The sequence below is a fragment of the Ostrinia furnacalis genome, unplaced genomic scaffold (assembly GCF_004193835.3).
Source record: "Ostrinia furnacalis isolate ACB-3 unplaced genomic scaffold, ASM419383v2 OfSCF0860, whole genome shotgun sequence".
Classification (NCBI taxonomy): domain Eukaryota; kingdom Metazoa; phylum Arthropoda; class Insecta; order Lepidoptera; family Crambidae; genus Ostrinia; species Ostrinia furnacalis.
The window spans coordinates 75,599-98,544 of record NW_021131099.1 but is presented as its reverse complement, the minus strand read 5'-3'; the positions used below and the strand labels follow the sequence as shown (position 1 = coordinate 98,544).

At 35.4% G+C, this 22,946-nt stretch overlaps 1 protein-coding gene across 1 annotated transcript; it reads left to right on the top strand.

Moving 5' to 3' along the window:
• The first annotated feature begins 21,848 nt into the window (after positions 1-21,848).
• On the top strand, positions 21,849-22,276 carry LOC114350298 (uncharacterized). The gene has a single exon (XM_028301034.1). The coding sequence runs from the start codon at positions 21,871-21,873 to the stop codon at positions 22,240-22,242; it is 372 nt and encodes a 123-aa protein (XP_028156835.1). The 5' UTR covers positions 21,849-21,870; the 3' UTR covers positions 22,243-22,276.
• The last annotated feature ends 670 nt before the right edge of the window (positions 22,277-22,946 follow it).

Genomic DNA, 22,946 nt, shown 5'->3' with positions numbered 1-22,946 from the left:
TCAAATATAAGCAAATGTGTTTTGAAGTGGAAATATTGAAAACCTGTTGATGTTACGGGCACTATATGAATATGTATTTAAACTACAAAGTTGTTTCAAGTTGTGATTAAAAGTAATAGCTGCACTTTACTACCTTGATTTTCATAACAATTTAATATTAATTAACTATTTTATAGTAGGCCTACAGGTCTACTATAAATGATTAGAAGGCCTACAGGCCTACTACAAGATAGAAAATGTCCTTATAATGATTTAAAGGAACAAAATAATTATGAAACCGATAATTTTATTGCTTTCTCTTGTGGTTAATGAATATTAGTCTGTTTTCATTAAAAAGAAGTAAAACAAACAATTAGCCCTAATTAATTTAAATATTTTAACCGTAAAAGTGAAATCGTCGTGAAATTTCATCTGCGTCATAGCAAACACTTAAAATAATGTAAATTTGTTCAAAGAAAGTACAAAAACAAATAAAAGTATGAGAAACAGTAAAACGTCTTTTATATCCAGTCATGATTTTGACTGACATTTATGTTAATCAAAGCCTTTCTTAAACACTCTTTTTGACTTGCTCAAAGAATAACGTATTAATTTTCTAACTTAAGAATTGCCTATGATATAATTGAACGTTGGGTTTTCAACCTTTCACCTCCTTCGCTTCTTCAGATTTCTTTGCAGCTTCAATTTTTTTTAAGTAATGGGCAGTGTTTTGTTCATCAAGGTGATCTAGGACAGGGATGGCGAACCAATGGCACGCGCCACAATATTTAGGGCACGCCACCAATCACAAAATTTAACTTGTACTATCTATACCCCTCATTGATAACATTAGGTGTTATTTGATGGCACGTCTATGACTACATCAAACATTTTTTTCGGAAAAGTGGCACGTTGAGACATAAAGGTTCTCCATCCCTGATCTAGGATCCTAATGATGAAAGTTTTTCAAATCGGTCCAATAGTTTCGAAGCCTAGCTATCCAATGCAAACAAACAATCAAAGCTTTTCTTCTTCTTTATAATATTAGTGTAAATATGTAGATGTTTCATTTGCCTAAGCCTCGCTTAAGAAGACTGTATTTTCTTAATGGAAATAATGATACAAGCACAAAAATAATTATTATCCATTTATAGTCACAAAAACCAATTGGATTTGTCATAGTGGCAAAAACGTATCTCTATCTAAATGCCGTATCTGATACGAGTTCAAGGATGGAGAACATTAGGGCATTAAGTGGTAAATACGGGTCACCTTGGATTCGACATGGCGTTTGACATCAATTTGATTGAAGATACCTACGTCTGTACATATCGTTTATGCAGGTAAAAACGACTGTACATTCATAGCATAATGAAAATTTTTGATGCAAAGTAGCACTTAAATCAAAGACAAAAAAAAGATTGTTAGTAATTTGTTATTACACAAATTACTACTACTCCCGTTAGCCCCTCGTAACGTGCTTGTATCACGAGTGAGCTCACCACAATAGTCGAGCGGCGGGGACCGAACCCGCGTTCCCCGGATCACGAGTCGGCCAGTCCGACCCCGACCGTTCGGCTATCGTGGCTTTAAATTATTGACATGCTTATGTATCTAATTAATAAAAAAAAAGTAAGTAATGAAATGAAACACATTTAATTCAAAATTTACCTACGCACGTAATAGGTGCTGTAACTATGGGGACGGGTTTATAAACGACGGGTAAATGCTATTAATTGAAATCTTGGTTGTCACTAACCCTTGTAAACGTAGTTTCAAGCCTCCTAGTAAGATTCGACTCTACATAGGTCTACAAAACCATAGCTGGCGTACCACCAAGCCACTCAATCAAGATTGCCATAAACCATTGTCACGATAATTTATTAATACTTATTTGTAACAGAAACCACATTAGGAAATAGTTGACACGGTCCACCGGGCACCAAGACAATGTTACACTTGTCTCACTCAATACGTAATATTAAAATCATGTTATGGAGTCAAGGACACCGCCTTTCACTGCCACCACGACGCGATGGACGGACGGAATGAAATGCATGGTCTTGTAAACACCTTTTTATTGCAAACAGTGAAAAGTAAAAGGTGTATGAACTTTATAAGAGTATGCCCTTAGTGGTGTGATTGACGATTGTAAAATAACAAAAATAAAATGTTACACTATGAGCGTTTTTAATAATACTAAAACTCATTTAGCAAGTAAGTAGGCTTTTAAAAACACTTACACATCCCAGTATGAACCCTACCACTGGTTCAGGACAATAAATGGGCTAGTGCTAAGAAGAAGCAGCCCAAGTAACTCAAGTCACTATTACAGTTCAACTCTTGGCTTAAATGAGCCGGCATAGTTTGTTGTTGTTATGTCTATGTCATCATCATGCATGACATCTATTACTCATTATAATGGCATAGGCAACAACTGTAGAACTGCATCACTGGTGGCTTTATAAAAAATCTGGTGTTGATATTGTAGAATTCTACTCGTGATTGAGCTCGTGTGAATTTTGGTCTGACACAAGAAGTTTTTATCGATTAACTAATTCAAATTATATACGCCCGTATTCACAAACAATGCGTGCATAAGTAAACCAGCAAATCGAACGCACAGCGTTGAATAGAGCTCTGTGATTGGTTCGTGTTTCACCATGTGGGTCCACGCCCACTGTGAGACCTCATAGTGATGTTTGTGAATACGGGAGTTAGAAACACTGTATCAAATCTTGCTTTCTCAACAGGATACTGCATTTATGAAAATTTTCTTAATCCTTACTAGGTAAGTATAAGCTCCGTATTACAAATGTTCATTCCTATTTCACCTACTTAAAGTTTTAGATGTCTTTCTCCCAGACTTCTTTCTTGTTTAAATTAGTTATTTGTATTTTTAAGTGAACAGCTGGCAATAACTCCTTCTGGTGTAGTCGAGTAAAAAGCAGGAGATCATGTTTTGTGGTGTAAACGTACGACCAGCAGTTCACTAGCGATGCAATGGATGATAATAATTTGTAAGTATTTTAACTACAAAAACCTTTAAAGTTATTTAAAGGCAATATTTATTTACCTTGAAGTTTATAAGGGACTAAAATAATAAACAGTGTTACTATTACAAAAGCCAAATAATCCACAACGAAGGACATGACATGTAGTACGAATGTGGTATCCAAAGTATTGCCAACGATGCCTATTTTAGGAAAACCAGTCCTGTAGCAACGCGTTTAAGAATTAAATTATGATAATGCTGGCGAAAAGAATTTTTATGCAAAATACCACGGGAATTCAAACGTACGAAATATTAATTTAATATTCAAAATGTTATTATTTTTATTGAACGGGAGGAATGAAATGAAAGCTATTTAGGTACTTTTATCGATTTTTGTACCTATTAATGTAGATTTTAATCCCAAATCGAAATTGCAAAAACAGTCTCGATCGTAAGTATGTAGGTATGTAGACTGAAATATACAGGGTGTCCCGTAATGTAACGTCAAGCCGGAACTGGTGTTGAGGCAAGTTATGCTGGTTATCAGAAAAATATAAAAAAAAATCTATGTGGCATATTTTCAAAATAATGGGCATTTAAAAAAAATCAAAAATTTCTACTCCAGGTGACGGTCTTTTTACTCGTGTTGCCACAAATCTTCACTTTTTCCAAAATTTTTTTTTGTTATTAACCCTGAATAATGCTTCTCTAAATTGTTATCAAAATTACAAAACTAGCTGCTCCAGCTTGGATAAAAAAAATACATTATTCCCAAAAAAAAATTCAAAATAAAAATTTTGTCTAGTTTAAACTGACTGTACTGAAAAAAAAAAGTACTACGCAAGTGTGGCATGTGACGTCATAATTTGGCGCATTTAGTAAGGATTCCAAAATGGTATAACACTTGGTAAATTATTGCTGTGATTGTCGACAATTTTTGGTTATTTGGAAATAATCCCGTTTTTAACTTTATCTACCTTGGTTAAAAATTATTATTCTAATGTGCCCAAAATTCAAGTTTCTGTGACTAACTACCGTACAGTCAATCACAGAAACTTTTGTCACCATGACAGTAATTAGTAGTTGACATACTGTGACAAAAGTCACCCGTGCGTGAGCGCCGTTACTACCTGCTCTGCCTGCACTTGTACTTGGTAACAGGGATAATAAGGATATGAAGTTTCGGTTATGGATACGGTTACGGATATTAGAATAATATTATACCGGTTTCGGTTACGGTCACGGATATGAAATCATTTCAGATTATCCGAAAGTTTCGGATAATTTCGGTTACGGAATTATTAGAATTTCAAAAATGTAGGTATAATTCAAATAGCAAGATGCTGCGTGACCCACATAGCTACTTTATGTACCAACTAAGACGACACCTATGTATGATAAAGGTTAAACAGGCTGGCATATTAGATGGTGCCAGGGAATGCCAGACAAGTTGGTAACAAATATTAAGATTTAAGGTACAATTCCAAGACGGGCCGCAGACCGCAAACTGCAAAACTCTATGAAATCGGCAGCGCGGCATTGCCGCTGCGGCGTGTATACTGCAGATTTCATAGAGTTTTGCAGTTTGGAATAATTGTACCCTTAGACTCCGCCTTTATCCGAAACTATCTGTAACTTTTGAATCAGTTTCGGTTACGGTTATGGATATTTTTTTATTTCGGATATCCGATAGTTTCGGTTACGGTTACGGATATCCATAACATCCCTGCTTGGTAAGATGGCCCTCTCCGTCCCGCTCATACCTTTTAAAATGGCTTCTCCACCTCATTTAAGCCAGAAACTTTAATTTTGGGCACATTAGAATAATAATTTTTAACCAAGGTAGATAAAGTTAAAAACGGGATTATTTCCAAAAAACCAAAAATTGTCGTCAATTACAGCAAGAATTTACCAAGTGTTATACCATTTTGGAATCCTTACTAAATGCGCCAAATTATGACGTCACTTGCCACACTCGCGTAGTACAATTTTTTTTCAGTACAGTCAGTTTAAACTAGGCAAAATTTTTATTTTGAAAAATTTTTTGGGAATAATGTATTTTTTTCATCCAAGTTGGAGCAGCTGGTTTTGTAATTTTGATAACAATTTAGAGAAGCATTATTCAGGGTTACATAACAAAAAAAAAATTTGGAAAAAGTGAAGATTTGTGGCAACACGAGTAAAAAGACCGTCACCTGGAGTAAAAATTTTTGTTTTTTTTTTAAATGCCCATTATTTTGAAAATATGCCACATAGATTTTTTTTTATATTTTTCTGATAACCAGCATAACTTGCCTCAACACCCAGTTCCGGCTTGACGTTACATTACGGGACACCCTGTATATGTATTAAAAACACTTTTGTGGTAGCAACGAGTAGTAAGTAAGTGGGTATTATTGTATTGATTTATGTCTTTTAAATATGCATTATTTTTAAATCATGATAAGCATGTCGGTCATACTTAAAAGGTTATTTAAATATAAAACAAAGTTACTCTAATATTTATAGTGCAATACGAGTAAAACATAATTACACGACATGATAAATAAAAAGTAATTTAAATCACAAGAAAAAAAAACAACAAATGAAAATGCCATGACAAAAACCCAAAATAATTACAACGATCGAGTAACAGACAAACAGAGAGATACATCAGTTTTGAACAACAAAGTTAATCTTCATCTCGATCCACTAAAAAACAAAAAAAAAACAAAAAACAAAACAAAAGTGGAACAGTCGGGTTGCATGCAAATCGCTGCATTAGCAAAATGCGGGTTGCTGATTCCTGATAGCAACTTATCGCTCAGTAACCTGGGACGCAGTGGAACCAGTCTCAGTGGGTTTACTCGACTCTGTGTGGGCTAGGTCATGTCACAGTTACACTAATAATCCATAGGCTGTGAGTGCTGTGACTAGCTGTGAAGCGGTTATCACGCCATTTTATCGATTTTGCCCATACATTTTGACGTCGATAAAGTATATCACGACGCGCATCCTATCATAGCCCAGCAGGGATAGTAGGTACCTAACTTTCGTGATAGATTTCGTGATCACGTTACTAGATCTTTTTAGGGTTAAGCGCCTCAAAAGAAAAAATAAGTCAGCCCCCTTGTTTAGGCAAAGTAAATAAAAAAAATTACGCTACCACAGATTAAATTTCTTAATCCTTCATTATGCTTTGAATCTTGACAAAAAAACCATCCGTAGGTAGTCTTCATAAATCCTAAACGACCCAAAGTAAAATTTCACAATTCATTATAATATATTAATATTCCAGTGACTGTTATTGTACGCATCTGCTTCGTGCAAAAAATATTAAAATATAAACAATTAAAATTGTATAAACTTTAAATAATCTATAGTTATAAGGTTAATTTTGTATTTCTCTTGTAAGTGAATGTAATTCTTAAGAAATAAATGTCTTAAACCATAAACCATTAGTTATCTAAGTAACTAAAATGAAAGTTTGCATCTTAAATTTTAGAGTTCTTCTTGCAATCCATAAATGTTTATTTGTTTAATAAACAGTTTGTTTTCAAAGGTTTTACGGTTGCTTTAGCATTGCAGATAAAGCTGAGAAACGAGATTTGGTCAGTTAACTGTAAATCTGCAGATAACTGACGATAAAATTTTATCTCTCATCTTTAACTCTGTCGTAAGTTACTTCTAAGTTGCATAAAAGTTTAAACATTCAATGTTAAATTTTTGCATACGTTTCATACTTGGCTGTCTACATGGACTATTTTACGCATTCGTAAAATACAAATTATGACTCATTAAAAAAATATGTAGACATTGACTGAACACGTTCATTCAATAATGTAAAGCACCTACTAAGAGTTGGCTGATAAAAACTTAGTAAATGGTACTACTATTACTAAGTTACATTATTAGACGTGTACCAATTGTATCTAATGCAATTATTAGATTCAATTTCACTGGTTTTTACCTTACTAACCGAAAGAAAGTAAGTACGAGTAGGTACTTCCTTATTTAAAGATTCAAAGAAATAGTGGAATTAAAATAATTTGTAATTTCCGCTCAGGCAGGCAGTTTCAATCTGTAGGTTATCGTACCTAAATAATAGGCTATATGAATTTTTGATCTCTAATAATCCTAAACAAAATCCCAAGCAAACTTGGCGGCGAGGTGAAGAAAATCGCCAAGACTTGGAGCGAGATCAAACGCGAAGCTCAAGACCGAACACGACGGAGGACTGTTGTGGACACCCTCTGCCCCATAAGGGACATAGGACCTTAGCAAGTTAATAATCCTAAATAAGTATTTTATTTGAAACTAGTGGCTCATGATCAGAGTTCTCCGTTAAAAGCAAAACTTGTAAGCCTTAACTCCAAGTTGACTGTATCTGTATAAAAAGTTGTCTAAAAAGTTAAAATCCTTTATTCAGAACTCGATTAGTATGCAAGCCGCGGGCCACTCGTCACGTTGACGCTAAATGGCCCGCGGGTTTGAATGCGACTCGAGCACTACCAAGAAATGACAGCCGATGAGCTTGGGATGAAGATAATTTAAACATAGTGCTAATATCATGACAGGCAGAGTAGTTTAGTTTTTATTATAGAAGCTGTAACCTGCAAAATAGATTGGTTCCAATAACTAGTTTTTTTTTAAACTAGGTAGGTAATTTATTTAATTAGCTAAGTTCCCAACGACAAAACCAAATATTTTAGATTGAATAGAGTGCCACATTGTCATTGCACAAGTCGGATTTTTCTATTACTTGTATTGTATTAAATCTATGTGTAAATCTTGGGAATTTTAAGTCTTAGGAAAGATTCTTATATTAAAGAGAAAATTTTTAAACAATATCCGTGAAACAGTGAACACTCCTGTTTTCTTTTTTCCATTCAATGGTTGATAGAACGAAGTCTGTCTGTAGTCCAGTTGGTTTACAATATTCATAAAAGTAACACGTCTCGTTAAATTTGATGACAGTGGCGTAAATGCCAATGCTTGAATGGCAATAATTTACACCTCGATTGCCTATTGGAAGGAACCAATTTAAAAGACGTCAGCCATGTTTGCCGCAAAATGCTCCACACGAATCGATTGCCAATCGAAATGCAATGATTCTGGCCTTGCCATTACACTACCTGATACATATATTATAATTATTGATCCTTATAGATCGATCAATTTACTCACATTTAAATGTGCCAATACATTCTAAATTAGGCGATAGCCATATGGTATCAAATTACACTGCTTTGAATATGATATTTTTCGATCTAAATGCACTACTTTCAGGAATTGGTTATACCTTTTTTATAGGCTCATTAAGTCTCAAGTGCGTCTGTTTCTGATTTACCAAAGGGACTTAAATCTCCACGCTGGCCCATGAGTTCATCATCAGAATATCATAGTTAAGTAGTTTTCAACATCCACAAGAAGACAGTTGATGTCCATTCCGATATGCTGGAATAACACGTTTTAAAGATACTGGCTTCAATTCCAAATAAGTTATCCGGGCGTACCGACGACCTCATAAAGGTAGCAGGAAGGCGCTGGATGCAGGCCGCTACCAACCGACTTGGAAGCCAACCGATCATTATGTAAAATAATGGGGGGAGGCTTATGTTCAGCAGTGGACGTCATGGCTGATATGATGATGATGATGATATCAGGGATTTCATCAGCAAGTATTGAAGTGGGCTCTAAATCTTTTTTGGTCTCTTTGAACCTCCATCTGACTGATGTGCAAGTCCATGAATAATCCAATTTTCATTGGTCATTTTACGAAGTGCACAAGCAATCGTCCCAAAGTGCGACAAATTGATGCTTCCCGTCTGGCTAAATCATATTGGCTGTTGATCTTTTAACCCACATTGAGATTGTATGACATAGTATGATTCAATTCTGTACATAGTAAATAAGATTTTTTTAAATGAATATACCTACATAGGTAGAGTTTGATTGAATACTTACGTCATAAAGGTATATTAGAACTTAAAAGCGTTCCGACTCTACTATGAGTGATTAGAGTTATTTGATTAATTAGAACACCAAACTTTCTGTTTTATGCCAAAACATGTACAAATCTTGCTTTGTTACCATTATGGGGTGGTAGAGACTTTGTTCAATGTCAGAAGTTTGCAAAAAATAATTGAATCACGAAACTCTCCAGTGTGGGTCAATTTTAGAATCACCAGAATTCCATTTCCATTCAAAAGTACATTATTCGCATACGAACTCCTCCAAGTTTTATAAATTCTAGCGGAATCAGTGGAAATGAAACATTAGCAAGCTGAATGAAAACAATGACTCTAAGTATAGGCCGTTATTATAACATTCTATTCAGAAATATAACAAATAGGTACAGTCGACCGCACCATACAATGCATCCTTGGTACAAAATAGCTCTTATTGTAACTAGGTAAATGCTACAATATTAAACTTGATGTACCTGTCTTGCCTTGCGATGGTGTTTTGTCTATAATGTCGTGGGTCGAGGACACGACTTCCTTTCGTTTGTCGTGATAATACAAAATGGCTGCTTACCGTATTATTAGTTATGTAAACCAACGAATCTATTGCGATTTCCTTTTAGTGATCAAAAGAACTGTGCCGCGGTTTCCCAAAGATCTCTGTCGTGACAGAAATGGCACACCATTCATCTAATTTTGATGGTGTATTTTTGGATACTTTTAGTTTGCCCGAATTGGATTTCGGATTATTAATGTTTTAACCGGGATATCATCAGCTCTTAAAGGAAGAAGCTCTTAAAAAAGGAGAGAAAAATAATATCTTTAGAATCTAATTTCATTTTTTTTTTTTCAATTTCATCCTGTATCCATAATAGAAGTTAAAATAAGCAACTAATGCCAAGAGTTGAAGCCACTTGAAGCTTCGGGTAAAAGTTAAACACAGGTTAACCAAATAATACTCTGTGCAGTTGTAAAAAGTGTGATTTTCATACATAAAAGTACATTCTCTGGTTCATTTACTTACTGTAAGTAAGTAATACCTACTTATAAAAACAAACAATTCTTAAACATGAACGTGATGTTAGGTGCTTTCGGATCACGTATTTTCAACATACAATTCTCATTCGCGGTTGTTTTCTGTTTTGTTACTGGTTTCCTTTGAAACTACCGATTATGGTAATAAACTTATTTATAAATTGATGAACTTTCCAATAATTTTGATATGAAACTGAACAAGAATTCTATCAAGATTACGTTTAGAATTAAAGTAGTCTTTTTGATTTTAAAATTCATAGTTTCTTTGATCTTTTCCCGCCTATTTTGTAAATGCATTTTACTGGTTTTACTCATTTCCGCATGGAGGTAAAGAAGAAATTGACTAAGATAGAGAGAGACTGATATTTCTCGGGAATTGTAATATCTGAAACATGAATTTCTCCTGAAGGAAAGTCTCCATATTTTTGTGATGGAACATGGAAATTTAAATTTTGACGTGAGTATATACGTGAGTTTTTTTTTTATATTAAGCTCAGCGTGAATCTAGGTAATTAATAACTCATCTATTGTTAAGTATTGTGTAATTCTGTTAAATAGAACAGTAACTTACATAAATAGCTCTTTTGTAGATTCCAACATTGCTACTGTGCTATCTTGAACTATTTACGAGTATTTACAACAAGTGGTATCAAAATAGCGAATGCTAAATTGATGATTATTGTCTAAGAAGTGACGTTTAATTATCCTGTTTTCGCCTCCGAGATTTATTTTACCGTGTAGTACCCCTGTACGACAAGCCAATCCGCACACAATATTCAGCGTAGTAGTAGTAAAAAACAAAAGAGCGGGCAACCCCACCCCTACCACGCTGTGGGCTCGGTGTCCGAGCGGTCTCATTCCTTTGTGCGCACGCGCAACGACCGCACGCAGTATAAGAAAAATACTTAAGTGACGTCACCAGGACGTTTTTACCGACAAAAAACGTAATTATTTTAAGTTGTACAGTGAAGTGACGAGAATTAGACCCAACACAAGGTTGGTTGTAACAACGATTTTGTGCAAGTGCTCGTACATTTTTATTATAAGCGTTGTGACACGACGCGTGACTTTGACCCATTTTAGCTCCGAGTTAACACGCGATGTTAACCAGTAGCCATTTTTTTGCTCCGAGGTAATGCGAGATGTTACCCAGTAGCCATTCTTTTGCTCCGAGGTAATGCGAGATGTTACCCAGTAGCCATTTTTTGCTCTAGCGAGTTAATACGAGATATTAACCAGCAACCACTTTTTTAATCGGTCATTTTTGCGGGTCATTAAGTAATTAACCAGCAGCCACTTTATGTTCGGTTATTTTTTAACCAGTAGCCGTTTTTGCTCTTGCGAGTTAAAACGAGATATTAATCACCGAGTTAGATGATCAAACGAACTTACCAAGTGAAGTTCGATCTGAATTATCCTGTTTTCGCCGAAGAGATTTAAGGTCCCTCCCAACCCGAAGATTTCTATATCTTCTTCCCTGGAGGTAAACGTCAATGTCATCTCTTCTCTAAATATAATGAGACCGCTCGGACACCGAGCCCACAGCGTGGTAGGGGTGGGGTTGCCCGCTCTTTTGTTTTTTACTACTACTACGCTGAATATTGTGTGGGGATTGGCTTGTCGTACAGGGGTACTACACGGTAAAATAAATCTCTTCGGCGAAAACAGGATAATTCAGATCGAACTTCACTTGGTAAGTTCGTTTGATCATATAATTAATAATAGAATGATTGCTTGCTATGTTTACAAGTTAAATAGGTTACTATAATTCCTATTCTGTATACCTACAATTAACCGTTTACGTACTTTATTTAATAAAGGATTACAAAGTCGCTTAGATAATGTGTGTTTAATTAGTAATAATTTTAGTTTTTAAATAAAATTGTATTAAGTAGTGATGAGACGATTCACGTAAGTCTCAACGTCACTCGGTCCCTTATTCCTGAGCAAACTCAAAAAACGATTCAATCTCAAGATTAGTGATTTAGATTTTTATTTATAGTGTTTGATCAATTTATCAGCGATAAAGTTTTGGAGTCCGCCTGGACACAACCCGGTATTGTTGTGTTCCGGCAGTTGGAGGTAAGATAGCCAGTTCCTCTGTGGTTGAGGATTCTAGATGAACTTTTTGTCCAACTTCTGCCTGATCATCACTCTCCTTCAGGTGCAATACAGACCAAGAACTTTCTCGCTGTGGATTAAAGACATTTGTATGACAGTATTGAAAATTAGGCAGAAGCTAACAGTCTTTAGATAGACATTACAGCTTAAACTTAAAAGCTTAGGCTTACTTTATTTTGAATTCTTAAACATAATTTTACTCAGGTCAAGATGGTATGGTAATATTTGTTGATACGATGCACATGAATTGGACACGAATTACCAAACCAGGCAGACTGGTTTGGGCCTAGGCTGGTGGTAGCCTTGACTGTACACGGTTCACTAATTAAAGATGTCAGTAGTTGTCAGGCACTCAAATATACATATAAATAACTTTAAATCCTAAATAACGTAAATGCCATATTAATGCTTCTTAAGTTTGTTGTTGTAGCTAGCGATAATAATTTATGATGGACGCAATGTGATGGAGTTGCATGAATTTTCATTTTTTTAGGATTTCGTGGAGGACGATTATAGGCTCTCTTTTCTTTTTGATGAGGTAAAATAGAAAACCCATGATTTCTTTAAAAAAAAAAATTGTCAATTATTTTAAAATTAATTTTAAACATTTGCCATGTGTAAACACATAAAATTACATGGCTTTTATTTGAAACTGACGAAAGATATTGATAGAATTATGATTATGCGGGATTTGCGAACCGTCTTCTGTTTAAATCCATCATGAGATCGTGTTTCACTCAATTATAAAATATATGTCACCGAAAAATTGTGAATTCCGTCAGATTATAATCTGACGTAGTTAAATTACAATCTAACCTAACCTAACCCACTGTTAGTTTACAATCTAACGCGTTATATTATAAACTGACAGAGTTCACAATTTCACACATTACAAACACACAAGAGATCTCAGATATCTTTTACTTTTTTCCTGGTGCTAACCTTTTCGTAAATGGCAAAGTAAATGGACAGTAGCAAACAAAAAATAAGTAGGTTTGATTAAAACATTTGCATATGAAAAATCAATTATTATGCAAGTAAGTGCACCAGCCAGTCCACTTGACGATTAAGTAAACGTGCATAAAATATTGACTGGACTACGAGTCAAGTTTTAATATTATGCATGCTATTTTAAGTTTAAGTTAGCGATTAAATCTAATTAGCCATCTGATTTAAAGAAAGACTTAACGGTTCGCGGACTCAAGCGAATTTACTTACGGAATTACAAATGATTCGGTTCCAAGGCAAGATGGCGAAATGATAGTTGATGTTGCAGTCGGAGCCATTATCTGACACGCTTGTAAATAAATGATTTTAGTTACTTACTGGCCAAGACATTTGACTGTCTTACTGATTTAACACTTTAAGACCTTCACCACATAAAGTCCCTGGCGGCAAACTTATGTGTTAACCTATCTATCATGGTCATGGTTATGGTCATGATACAAAAATTTTTGGATACAATATCAATAAAGGTGTACCTTTGATCAACAATACCATTGGTATTGTTGAACGAAGAGGTAATAAATAAATAATAATAATAATAAATAATAATAAAAAAAAAAACGTTTATTTGAACCAAAAGTTACATTATGCATGTATTACTATGCAAAAGTTACAAAAAGTGGCATGATAATCGGGGGTCCCATGACTACTAAACTAGGTTACAACCTGTATCTTAGTAGCCAGTGATTCCTCAACTAAGATTTAAATACAATGACTTGGTCCGATTGGTTAGTCTTTTAAAACAAAACCAAAACTTTTAAAACAAGAAAAAGAAGACTTAAATTTAGTAAAACAGGGTTACATAACAATTAGAGTACTAACGAATGAACGTGTTATTGTGTGAGAGTGAGTGTGTGAGAGTGAGTGAGTGAGTGAGAGTGAGTGAGTGAAATTATCAGTGTGTAAGTGAGTGAGGTGTGCAAGTCTGTGCTGAGTGGTAAGGTGGCATCTGCATAACCTGATCCTATGTAAGAAGCGATTCGGTTTCATTATAGTCTAACGAAAGAAGAAATAATTTAACTGCTCTCCTGAATTCATATCTGGTAAGTGGGTAAATACTTAAACGTTTATTCACTTTGTTATAAATTTTAGAACTTAAGGCCTTGAACTGACGTAGAGCCCAGGCAGTTCGACCAATAACCCGAGGACAGATCGGTGCTGCCCGTCTCTTCGTTGAGCTTTGGTGTTCAAATGGTAAGGATGAGTGCCGTCTCAGGAGCATACCAAGAATCCCCAATTGCCTGACTGTGAGCACATTACAATCGGAGTATAATTTATCTGTGGGATAAATTCTTTTTTGCCTAATCATAACTTTGAGAATAGCTCGCTGTGCCCTCTCTAATTTTAAAAGTGTGGTCTTTGGGGCTCCACCCCATATTGAGACACAGTAGGAAATTATTGACTGTGTCTGTCTGTCTGTCTGTCTGTCTGTCTGTCTGTCTGTCTGTATGTTCCTTATAGAAACAAAAACTACTCGACGGATTTTAACGAAACTTGGTACAATTATTCTTCATACTCCTGGGCAGGTTATAGGATACTTAAGAATGCCCATGGGAACGGGAATTAGCGGGAAAATCCTTTTGTATGAAAAATCTAAACCGCTTAAGTTAGACGCTTGAAATTTGGCATGCAGGTACCTTAGTAAACTCAAAGCTTAGTTACAACAGGATTTTGCAAAATTCCCACGGGAACGGGAGTTAGCTGGAAAAAACATTTGTATGAAAAACTCTAAACCGCGTAAGATAGACGCTTGAAATTTGGCATGCAGGTACCTTAGTAAATTTAAAGCTTAGTTACAACAGGATATTGCAAAACTCACGGGAACGGGAGTTAGCGGGAAAAAAAATTGTATGAAAAAATCTAAACCGCGTAAGATACATAGATGAAGGGGGTAAAACGAGGTCCACGCGTACGAAGTCGCGGGCGGCCGCTAGTTTATAATAATAGCTAAATAAATGACGCTAAAAAAACTCAAGAATGGCTACCTTAATTCGTCGAAATTCATTGAGGTCTGGAAAACGGGACTTAATGAAAGGAGAAAATTGAAAAAAAAAATCAGGAAAAGCTGAAGGAATTTCTTTCTTTGGGCTTGAATTTCAGTAGCGATAACAACAAAACCTTTTCGTTTTTTCTTCAAGTAGTTATTGAAGTATGAAGAAGTGACTATAAAAAGAAAACTTTAATAAGTTTTCAGCAGAAAACGGACGGACTTCTTTCTCGATATTAAATCCCAGAAATCCATAGGTTTCTGTGGGAATATTTTTTAAAAGCAGGGCGAAATCTAGCCATTTTAATTGCAATTTTCAAAATATTTATCTCTCTCCTTAGATACCTATTCTTGGAGTTAGAATTATTGTTCGTAAACTTATCATTTTCAAAACGAATAATTTAAATTCACGGTCAATGTAAATCGGATTCCATGTTAATTTAGTTCTTTTGTTTTACGAAACATTAGTATCATAACTAAAAATACTTAGTCTAAGTAACATAATATTATGTTAAAATTTTATTATTAGAATTGCAAATTGAGGAAAATGAACATTGTTGAATATATTCGTAGAATTTAAGTCCGGGTTATTACGTCAAATTAAATCGGTCCCACGTATTATATCATTATTTTATCATTATGCAGTTTTTTTTGTTTAAAAATAAACTTTTTCTTGTTTTACTAGTTTTTTTACTATTCCTAACTTGCAATTAAATATACAATGCGGAAATATCAATTTATTGTTATTCAATACCTATATATACCGAAAAGTTGATTATGTCATGTAATAATATGCTTTAGACAAACTTGGATGCTTATAAGTGTTTGTTCAAATAAGTACATATTAAGTTACCCATTTATGTATGTCTTTAAGTAAATAAATAAAGTGGCAAGTTAGTAAATAGATTAGGTACTTATTGATAGGAAATATAATGATATCATCGATGTAAAGTTTGTTTTGTAACGTTTTGGTGGCATTCCCCAATCGTCACCAAGTAGTTCCAAGAATTCTTATTTACTAATTTACTTATTGATAACAATCCTATACCTAAAATGTCGATGTTTTCTTAGCTATTATTTTTTCGTGTATTTTTTTACATTGAGTATCAACTTTAAAGATTTTTCTGAAAAACTGCTAGACTAGTTTTAATTGCAAATAGTCTATGTCTCATTTGACACTGCTTTTCCTTATTTTTCTTAAATCATATGAAGGAAAATATTTTATAATAATGATGATGTTATTCATTTTGTTTTATTGTAAAATCCCTTGACCACGAAGATTTATTGATGTATATCTACCTGCTTAAACTTAACTTTTTATTTTTATTTATTTCCAAAAAAAGTTTTGTTTTTGCATTAAATCATTATTAATTTGTTTTCAAGTATTTTTGGGTTCAAGCTTTTAAAATTAGAACTCACCGGTTGTTAAATCCCATCAAAGTTCAAAACAGGGTGTTCCTAGAAGTATGGACGGTAGTGATAACATCCTCTTATAGGTGCAACATTGAACCACTAACAATACAACGGATTACCGCGAAAACACCAAATAAACGGTATTCTAAAAGTTAGTTAAACTAACAGCACAGTCACGGTTCACTTGGATTATTTGGAGAGTTTTAACTACTCACTTACTGTCATTGGGAACTTGTTTTTTTTCGTTAAAACTCGACGCGGCCGCGGTATTTTTAGATCGCGAGAACAACCCTACTGCGGCGAAACGAGCGGACGACTAAATGTTTACTTCTCAACCGTCTAGTACTCGACTTGATCGCCTTGCTTGAACTTTGATTTGGTTCACGAAGGTTTAGGAAACTTGGCAAACAAAAATCGCCGGTAGGTGTCGCTGTTGTATTTGGTCTGTTTAGTGACATCTAGCGGTCATATTTTGTACTAAGGTATGTGCGATATGGACGGTGTAGTTCTTACTTTAATTTCTAGATGGCGCAGAATCAAGTACATTACAACGCCATCTTATGTACTAAATTAGTACTAGATTGTGAAGGATGCAATGCTTTTATTAGACAAGCAAAAAGAGTGTAGCGTAAAAACTTTTACTACGCATTTTAAGTATCTAAACACAGATGTCACTTTTTTCTGATTGTTTTATTTTGTAACATTAAGGCAGAATGTCGATAAAAATAAAAATAAAAGCCCATAGAAATTGATGCTGCAAACTATTTATTAATAAAATCAGAATTCCATTAATCAAGCGAAGTCGTTGTTTATTGACAATGTAACATTATAACAATTAACATAATTTGATTGAATTTTAATACTGTTGAAACATACAAAGTGCTGCAAACCTAAAATTCTCGTAGCTTTCGAGTTTACCGACAATTTTATTGCAATTCTATCAGGCAGACGCCTTTTCATCGTGGTCGTGGGTTCAATTCCCAACTGAGATTCGGCAGTCGATTTTTTCAATATTTAAATTAGATTGAGATTAATTATGAAAACATTAGTTTTTATATTGATGTAGGTAGGTATATGGGTATGGTAGGTAGTTGTAGACTTTCGTTTTTGTTTTTTTTCCCTGAAAGTATTTTCAATTACGTTAAGTTACGTACCTACTGTAAAAAAGTCTAATGTGTTTTCCAGTGTAACTCAAAATCAGGGTCTAATAAGGGCGACCGGATCTACCCTTACTGCTCACAGGAGTCCCACTGCTGGTAGCCGGGTTCCCACCGATGATCCTAAACCACGGAAGCTCCTCTGCTTCATCTTTTCCTTCATCAAATACATCAGCATCATCATACGTCACCGGATTTTGTTTATTCATCTTCGTGGTGGGTGGCACTCTGTTATTATTTTTTATCTGCTTATCCAGCAACTGTAGAGCCTCCAGAAATTGATTTAGAGCGCTGTTTCTCTTAGTGTGTTTATTACGTTGACCCCGCTTCCTTTCATCCTTCTTCTGGGAACGGGTTTGCATTTCAATCTGCAATCTCTTAATCTGCTGCGGACTTAACTTCTTAGTACCACTACTTCTTCTTATACCTGAAGGGTTATACTGGTTTAGATACTGCCATTCGTAGAATTTCTTCTTAGGACATTTTCCAGATGGGCATCTTATATTGTTGTTACTAGTTTTTAAAGCCCAGTAATCAAATTCCTTCCTATACGACACTCTTGGGACGTACGTTTTTCCTAATGGAATAACGCCTAAAATCTTTGGAGGACTTACTAAGGTAACCAAAACCGCTTCCAAATACGGCAGATTTGATGGCATTTCGTATTTGTCGCTATCTTTAACGGTAAACAAACTGTCGTAAGCCACAGAATGACCAATCAGAATCGGTCGCAGTTTCAAATTGGCTACATTCAAGGCCTTTCCTTTAGAGTCTATCAGCACTCCATCCTTGGTCACAAACATACCGTTTTCGTATAATGTTTTTTCTAATTGCTGCTTTAGTGAAGAAAGATCAAAGTTTTTGTTTGGGGACTGACCTGTATTTTGTATCTTGTGCATTTGCTGATCAAACCACTTGTCAAAGGTGACATATTCGTATATCGTGCTGTATAAATTATTTAGTTGTTGCACTTGGTTTACCGATAATTTATCACTAGGACTTTCTTGAGGCTCATCATCTCTAATTCCCGGCAATTTTAATCCTGATTCTAATTCTGGTTCTGTGACTAAGTTTTTTGGGCTATCATCTGTTGGTACATCAATATCGTCAAAGGCGTCAGGTAAATCATGTCCAGCGTACGGTGAAACATAATTATTTGCAGGTTCACTTAAAGAGTTATCGTCCTCTGTTGGCTGATTTTTGTTTTCATCTACCAGCGAGTTAGGAAAAGCATCTTGACTATTTGGGTTTACAGGTGACTTATCGTCTGAGTTTGAGATAAAAGAAATATTATTGGAATCTGTACTTTCAGGACGATTGTTATTAATTTGGCTTGCAAACGGCGAATCACTGTCTCCCTGGTTTATAAAGGTCCCTTTATCATTGCCCAAAGGCACAGTCACATCCTCTTTAAATAGTGAGTTCCCGGGAAGGAAAATGTTATTATCTGGGGAATTTAATGAATGCAATATGTCACTATTAACCTTTCCATTTTCTGAAGCAATCACAGGGTTAAGTTTTGGATCATTGATAAACGAAGCATAATTTTGTATACCTTCGGGGTTTTCTGCGTTAAATCTATTAGAGTTCAAATCTACAGGATTTGTGTTTGTTGATGGATCTTCTTCCAATACATAGGAAGGTGGTGCTTGAGGTTGTACGGGATTCTCATCAGTAGGGTCAGCGTAGCCAGTAAGATCAGCTGGAGTGGCGTCTAATAGATTTTCTGCATCATTTCTTTTCAGATCAATGGCCCTATCAGGATCAAATAGTCGTTGTACCGATTCTGAACCAACGTTAGTGACTTTGTCTCCCTTTTCAAATTTCAAATCTGGGAGCAGTAGTTGCTTCTCCTTGGAAGGTGTGAATACCTTTAGATTCTTGTCTGCGTCTTTGTATAGGTATACCACCAGTCTTTTTTTATCACCTTGTAGTGCGTCTGCGATGGTAGGTCCTTCTTTGATACGACAGAGACAGTATTCGTTACTGTCGGCGACTTTAGAGCGAAGACCGAGCCTTGGCTTGGCAGAAAATCCAAGATGTGCTTCGCTGAAACATACATCTCCGTTATTATTTTGTACGTTTTTTGTGTAACATTTGATCAAAGCACGTTATATAGGCTTACCTAGGATAAGAAGTAAAAACTATCAGGATAAGGAAAACCAGCATCTAAAAATAATGCCTTCATTAATAATCAAGCTTAAAGACAAAAAAAAAATTACATGTACAAGTATGAAAAAATATTTACCTTTAAAGCCTCCATTTGCACCAAATTCGATGAACAGACTACTTTTTCGAATACATTTCTGAGGCTGAGCCATTATGGAGAGTTTGTGGTCAATTTATACCCATAAAAATGGCAGCAGCATAATGAATAATTAGAATAATTAGTGCGAACCTTCCATAATTAGCAAAGTAAACGCATTTGTTGTAACAAATCATATTATCAACTGCTAATAGAATCCTGAAAATAATTACCTCGATAGTCACTAACAGAAGTAAGTACCTACCTTACTTAGATTCAAGGTAACAAAAAACAAAAGTAGCTGATGTTTTTTCCAAAACTATCAACAAATTATTATAATCATTCATCAATAAGTCGAAGATTGTACTTGGGTACTTGGGTTCCGTTTGTTTTTGCATAAAGGTAGACGTTACAGTGATAGGTAAATTTATTTACAAAGGATGATGGGCACAAATGTATGGAAAGTGGTACCCGCTCCAATAGCCATAACCAATATATATTTTAAAAGGTCTTTAGATGTAGGAAAATGTCTGCTATGGGGCCAGTTCTAATTCACGTTTTGAAAGCAATAATTCCACTAAGTATTATAATGAAAGTATAACACAATCATCCATGTATACGAGTATGTATTATGACTACAATCTATTAATATAACTAAAAGAAGCATTGAAAAGGAAAGGATTATACCTACGATGAACTACCCAAGCTATTAGCCCTCTATTCGCTTTCATCATCATCATCGTGATCATTTTAGCCATAGGACGTCCAGTTGAACATAGGCCTCCCCAAATGATTTCCACAATGGCCGGTTGGTGGCGGCCTGCATCCAGCGCCTTCCCGCTACCTTTATGAGGTCGTCGGTCCATCTTGTGGGTGGACTTGTTGGGTCTTGTGGGTTTATTCGCTTTAGCAACCCATAATAAAACCCTTAAGAAGTAATAAAACTTTAACGCCTTTATTAATAAAAGTTACACCCTAGTTGAACTCTGGCTTAAATTGTCATTTGGTATGGAAATGTCATTTTAATCCAAGGTTCTTCCTAGGTGTAACTTTTTATTAATAAGGGGTAGTACATCTCTAAATAAAAATATTTATTTCACAATCATCCCCATCAATAATTATAGAGTTAAAAGGAAGGATGCTGGAACAGTAAACCCTTCCTGACTCGCATAACCTAAGTACCATACGATGGACTGGACACGTATGATACTTCTTCTTTTTTTTCCTCGGTCCCTCACTGATGAGGATCGCGACCACAGACTGCGGTCATAAGCTGTGTGGACCGCACGATGCAAACTCCCGCCCAGCACCGTCTTCCTCGCCGCGTCCGACCATCTCGTCGGTGTCCTGCCCCGAGCGCGTCCCCCTTCGTACTGTATGATACTTAGGTTACACAAAAAGTATCTTTATCTTCGAACGCAACCAGATCTGAGGCTGGTGGCCATAGTAAATGTTGTTCGTCTTGGTAAGACCTTTCAAATGACACTACAAACATTACTATTGGAGCCGGGTACCATTCTGCAAAAAAGTATGTATATCTTCGTACACAACCAGATCTGAGGCTGGTGGTCATAGTGAAAGTTGTTCATCTTGGTAAGACCTTTCAAACGATACTAGACTCATATCTATTGGAGCCGGGTACCATTTTGCCCATTGTCCATTCTGACTTCATGTAATTTTTTTAGAAAATATGTTTCTAAAACTGTTTTTTTTATAAAATCACAATATCGAATATTTCTTCGAAACTAAGCAAATACAACTACTAGTTCCTTCATCAATTTTATACATAATAGTAATATCTAACGATTGAATTAATAAAACAGGGATGTCCGCTTCTAAGGCAAAATAAAAGACTGTGTTTCCTAATCACCGCAACATAAAAAACTTTTTCGTTCGAACGACGAAAGAAGAAAACGAAAAATGACACCTGTCAAAAGCTTAAATTTCAAACGATTGTCAACGTAAAATGGACGCTGATAAATAAAAACATGAATACACCGAAAATCCACCACCTCTCCTCTCAGATTGGGCAGAAAATAATATCATCTAGCAGGATCCCATACTTTGGAGTCCGTAATTCCATTCTGTCCAAGAAGAAGAGTGGTCTGGGTTGGATGGCAGTTCCAACTCGAGGGTATACCATTCCATCTACCCCTGGATCTGGTGCTGGTAAGGGAGGGGGTGCAGGGGGCTCCGTGAGGGAATCCGGAGGGGCTTTAGGACAGTACGGAGCTGCCCATGAAGAAGAATTCTTCTATAACAAGCAGAGGGAGCAGCTGGAGAAGATGAAAACAAAACTGAAGAAGGAGGAAGCTAAACCCCCGAAGATTACGAGGAAGGAAGGTGGCGAAGACCATTAGGACTGTATAGTTTATATTTTGATACTCTGTTGAAACCGATCTATTACATTTTGAACTCTGAATAAAACAAGTTTTAAGTATTTGTAGAGTAGTATTTTACTTCAACATCTCAACAAGTAATAAAACAGTGAAAATAGAGCTCCTAAAATCTTTCAAAGATTAATTTCTGTACTTAGGTTTAGGCTGTGGGTTAGGTTCTGAGAGGCTAGCATAAAATATTATTTTTGAAATCGATCATAGTCTACTGTGATTGGACGTAATTCAACGTGATAGATTTTATAGTGTTCTAATCATATTTTAACAGGAGTTAAAACACTCAGCATAATAAATTCATTTTTAACAAAATAATAAAATAACCCTGGGGTAGCCTGGGGTGTAAACATCATCAGCAGGCCAGCGGGGTCACAGTGCTTCATACATCTCCAGTCTTTGAGATGATCAATGTGCCTTGATTGACAGGCAGGAGTGAGCAACAGTTGAACTTTAAAATGATAAGTTTCATAAGCATTTTGTTTTAAACTTGACGTGGTTTAAGCAGCTAATTAAAATGATCATTTTATATAATAAGATATGGAAAATAATAAGTATCCTTTTTGAACACTAAAAGAAAATTGAGATTTTCAGCAAATTACATTGCTCTACACTTTTACTGGAACTGATTCTGCATTTGGTTTAAATTAAAGCACGTTAGTCAGTTATAGGTA

Bases quoted from the DNA above. Each gene is read 5' to 3' on its own strand.
- LOC114350298 (XM_028301034.1), top strand. From the start codon at position 21,871: ATGAATACACCGAAAATCCACCACCTCTCCTCTCAGATTGGGCAGAAA.